The sequence below is a fragment of the Lolium perenne genome, chromosome 5 (assembly GCF_019359855.2).
Source record: "Lolium perenne isolate Kyuss_39 chromosome 5, Kyuss_2.0, whole genome shotgun sequence".
Classification (NCBI taxonomy): Eukaryota; Viridiplantae; Streptophyta; class Magnoliopsida; order Poales; family Poaceae; genus Lolium; species Lolium perenne.
This window is the reverse complement of record NC_067248.2, coordinates 236,647,226-236,650,415: the sequence shown is the minus strand read 5'-3', so window position 1 is coordinate 236,650,415 and position 3,190 is coordinate 236,647,226. Positions and strand designations below refer to the sequence as shown.

The 3,190-nt window shown below is 58.7% G+C and overlaps 1 protein-coding gene across 2 annotated transcripts; it reads right to left on the bottom strand.

Annotated features, from left to right (window-relative positions):
* Positions 1 to 588: 588 nt before the first annotated feature.
* On the bottom strand, positions 589 to 2,530 carry LOC127302345 (double-stranded RNA-binding protein 2). Of its 2 annotated transcripts, XM_051332779.2 has the most exons (4): positions 1,937 to 2,529; positions 1,620 to 1,839; positions 913 to 1,539; positions 589 to 876 (listed from the first exon to the last, which is right to left on the bottom strand). In XM_051332779.2, exons 1-4 carry the CDS (start codon positions 2,180 to 2,182, stop codon positions 845 to 847), a joined length of 1,125 nt encoding a protein of 374 aa, XP_051188739.1. In that variant the 5' UTR covers positions 2,183 to 2,529; the 3' UTR covers positions 589 to 844. The 2 variants fall into 2 exon arrangements, with proteins under 2 accessions (XP_051188739.1, XP_051188738.1); XM_051332778.2 differs by having other exon boundaries at positions 589 to 1,539; positions 1,937 to 2,530.
* Between the last annotated feature and the right edge of the window lie 660 nt (positions 2,531 to 3,190).

Below are 3,190 nucleotides of genomic sequence, written 5' to 3'. Positions count from 1 at the left end.
GACTGCAGTATGCTTCAGATCCTTCGCCACGCTCGTCGTTGCCTCCTCTTATCCTCGCCCGACACACCTCTTTCACCGCCGACACATGCCCTGCACTTGTGCTGCAACTTCCCTGGCTCCTGGGGCGACCTAGGCGGAGAAGACCCTGACGTTGAGGACGCCAAGGAATTGAGAAGTCCAGAGGCGGGAGGATGCGGCGGGCGGGGGGCGGGGACGGCCAGCCCCGAACGGCGGCGGCTGTGGTCGAAGAGGAATAGGGCACGGCTCGAGCGACACGCATGAACGGGAGACTAGAACGAGAGAGAGAGTTGCGTAGGAGTCAGTTTTAGCAGGGTGTTTTTGCAATTTGCCCGGCTGCTTCCCGGAACAGCACGTTTGACCAGGCGCAAATCTCAAACCGGGAGCGGACGGTGGATTAGACTCCGGCACATACCGTTGCCGGTAGAATCGCCGCTCTCGCCTCGCTTATCATTGGGTTTGTAGAGTGTGCATTGTTTGAAGTTGTAGCCTTCTTGCCTTGTATTGGCCTTTCTTCTATGTGCTCGAAAAAATAGTTTCGGAATGAACTAAAAGGAGGGGAAATCAATGGAGTGATCAAGCAATAACATGCATGTGTAAGCACAGCCAAGAGCCATTGATGAGCTAGTTGACAGTCACACAGGATCATTGGCTTCGAGTGAAAGCCCTACAACTATATTCATATGTCCATCGATCCATTTAACGATTTGATCATCCGGAGAGCAAACGGTGGCCGATCACTTGCACAAATTTAGACAGAGAAACTGCGATCAAAATTTCCCTGCTAGAACCAGGCTGATCATACAGCTACTACTTAATTTCCCCTCTACGATCTTCCAAAGCCGAGCTCGTCACAGCCTTTTGTGCCTAGTGCTGCGTCAGGTTGTGCCGGGCCATTCCGGCTCCCCTGCTCATCCTTGGCCGCCGCTGTCCGCGGCTGCGGTGGCGACGGCGGCGCGGAGCAGACGGGGATCACCGACCGCACACTCACGGCCATCGCCGGCGAGTGGAACCCGCCCGCGCCGATGGAGCCGGTGTGCTGGTACGCCGACGAGGCATGCGGGTAGTACCACGGCGCCGACGGCATTGCATCTGCCCTGTCAGTCACCGTGGCCCTCTCCAGCATCCGCACCAGCTCGGCCGCATTGATCCTCCTGTCTCGGTCCAGATCGGCGGTGTGCCGGGAGGTGGTGGGCGGCGCCGGTCGCTGTAGCAGGTGCAGGGGAGGCAGTATCCTTGGTCCGGCCGGCGGCGGCTGAGCGTGCCGCGTCCGCAGCTGGGTGGCAGGGGAGGTCAGAGGCCGCTGCCACTGGTGTCTGTACAGCGTCGGGTTCAGAGCAGAGGAAGAAGAAGAAGAGCCGGCCACGCAATGCTGCTTCGGTAGAGGCGGCACCTCCCTGACGCTGCCGACGCCGCAGTCGCCTCGCGCGCGCAGGGCGGCGAGCACTCTGGCGACGGCCACGTGCTCCTGCTCCGGCTCCTCGCCGCCGGTGCCGGGCTCCTTGCGCGCCGCCTCCGGCACTGCAGGATTGAATCGTAGCATCATTAGCTGCTGCGAGTAAACAAAGATCTGTTGGGGAGGGTTGTGCTGAGTTGGTTACTATGTTTTAAGGATGACCAGGCGGCCATGGCGGCGTTCTTCTCCGCCTGCTTCTTGGTCCTGGCGGCGTCGCCCGCGAAGCAGAGGCCGGCAAGCTCCACCGTGGATGCGAACACCGGCGAGTGCCCGGGGCCGGAGCGGACGGTGGTGTACGCTGGTAGCTTCAGCCCGGCCCGGTGCGCCGTCTCCTGCAGCAGGTTCTTGTACACCCCGGTCTCGTCCTACACACAAGCATGAGCAGGAACGCATTGGCATCAGCGAAACCGAGAGGAGCTAGCAAGCAAGCACAAGGAGAGGAAGGAGAGAAGGCGCACGTACGAGGATGGTGGCGGTGAGGGAGGTGGATGGCCCGCGGAGGGAGAGGAGCGCGAGCGCGGCCTCGGCGGCGGCGTGCTCGGCCTGGCGGAGCGTGGTGCAGCAGGTGGGGCCGTGGAAGGTCTCGCCGTTGAAGGTGACGGTGGCCTTGAAGCTGGGCGCATGGTCGGGGCCCTCGCGGGTGCACACGTACGCCGGGAGGCCGAAGCAGCTCCTCTGCGCCAGCTCCTGCAGCTGGTTCTTGTACATGGGTGAAAGCTTGATCCCCTTCCCACACTACCGGCCTATGATCGATCTCCTTCCCCTCCCGTCCTTCATGGGATCACGGCCAGCCCCGGTTGCCGCCGCTCCGGCGCACCGCTAATGCACATGGGAGAGAGACCGGCGGTGTCGTCCTTGATGTGGAAGGGAGGAGTGAGAAGGAGGGAGGAGGCGAGCGCGAGCAGGATCAGGAGCAGGAGTGTTTAATGGCGAGGAGGGTGCAGAGTTTTCTGTTGCTCTCTCTATCTCCGGCTGGCCTCTGCTATGCTCTGTATTGGAGCGTGCTTCACTCGGCTCCAGCTAGGGACTTAGCTAAGCTAGTGAATGAGTAGAGGAGGGAGAGTGAGATGGATGGGGGCGCACACACCTTCTCGTATTAATGGCGGCATTGATAGTGTTTTGTAACCATGCATCACGCTTACCCAGAGTGAGTCAGTCCGTCGTCGCAGTCGCCACCACGCGCTCTCCGACGATGATCCCATCTCTACTCTACCGCTGGCCCATCCGCATCCTGCCCTGCACAATTATACACGCAACGGCTGCAACGGTGTATCCAACTGGTGGATACACAAACCACGCCGGCATGAACTTCGCGCCACGCTCCTCCCTCCGCAAGCAGCTTCAAGGCCTCCACAAACCTCTCTACGGCGCAGTGCCGGGGAGGCCGTTGGGGCCGCGTATGGGGTACTTTGCCCAGTCGCAGTTGAAGTTAGATAAAATTTAATTAAGCTTCAATTTTTTTATAATATCTTACAAACATGAAATAAATTCATCAAAATTTAAATAAAAACTACACGTAAATCTAGTCTTCGTCGTACAAACATGAAAGAAATTCATCAAAATTTAAATAAAAACTACACCTAAATCAAAGGTCGATGCCGCTCTTCCCCATGCCTGTGGGGAAGACGCAACAGCGACGAGACGCATCACCTAGCACCGGATGGGGAACCGGCCAGGTCTTAATTAAAATTGGCCAGCGTCTTTAGTTTTGGTTGT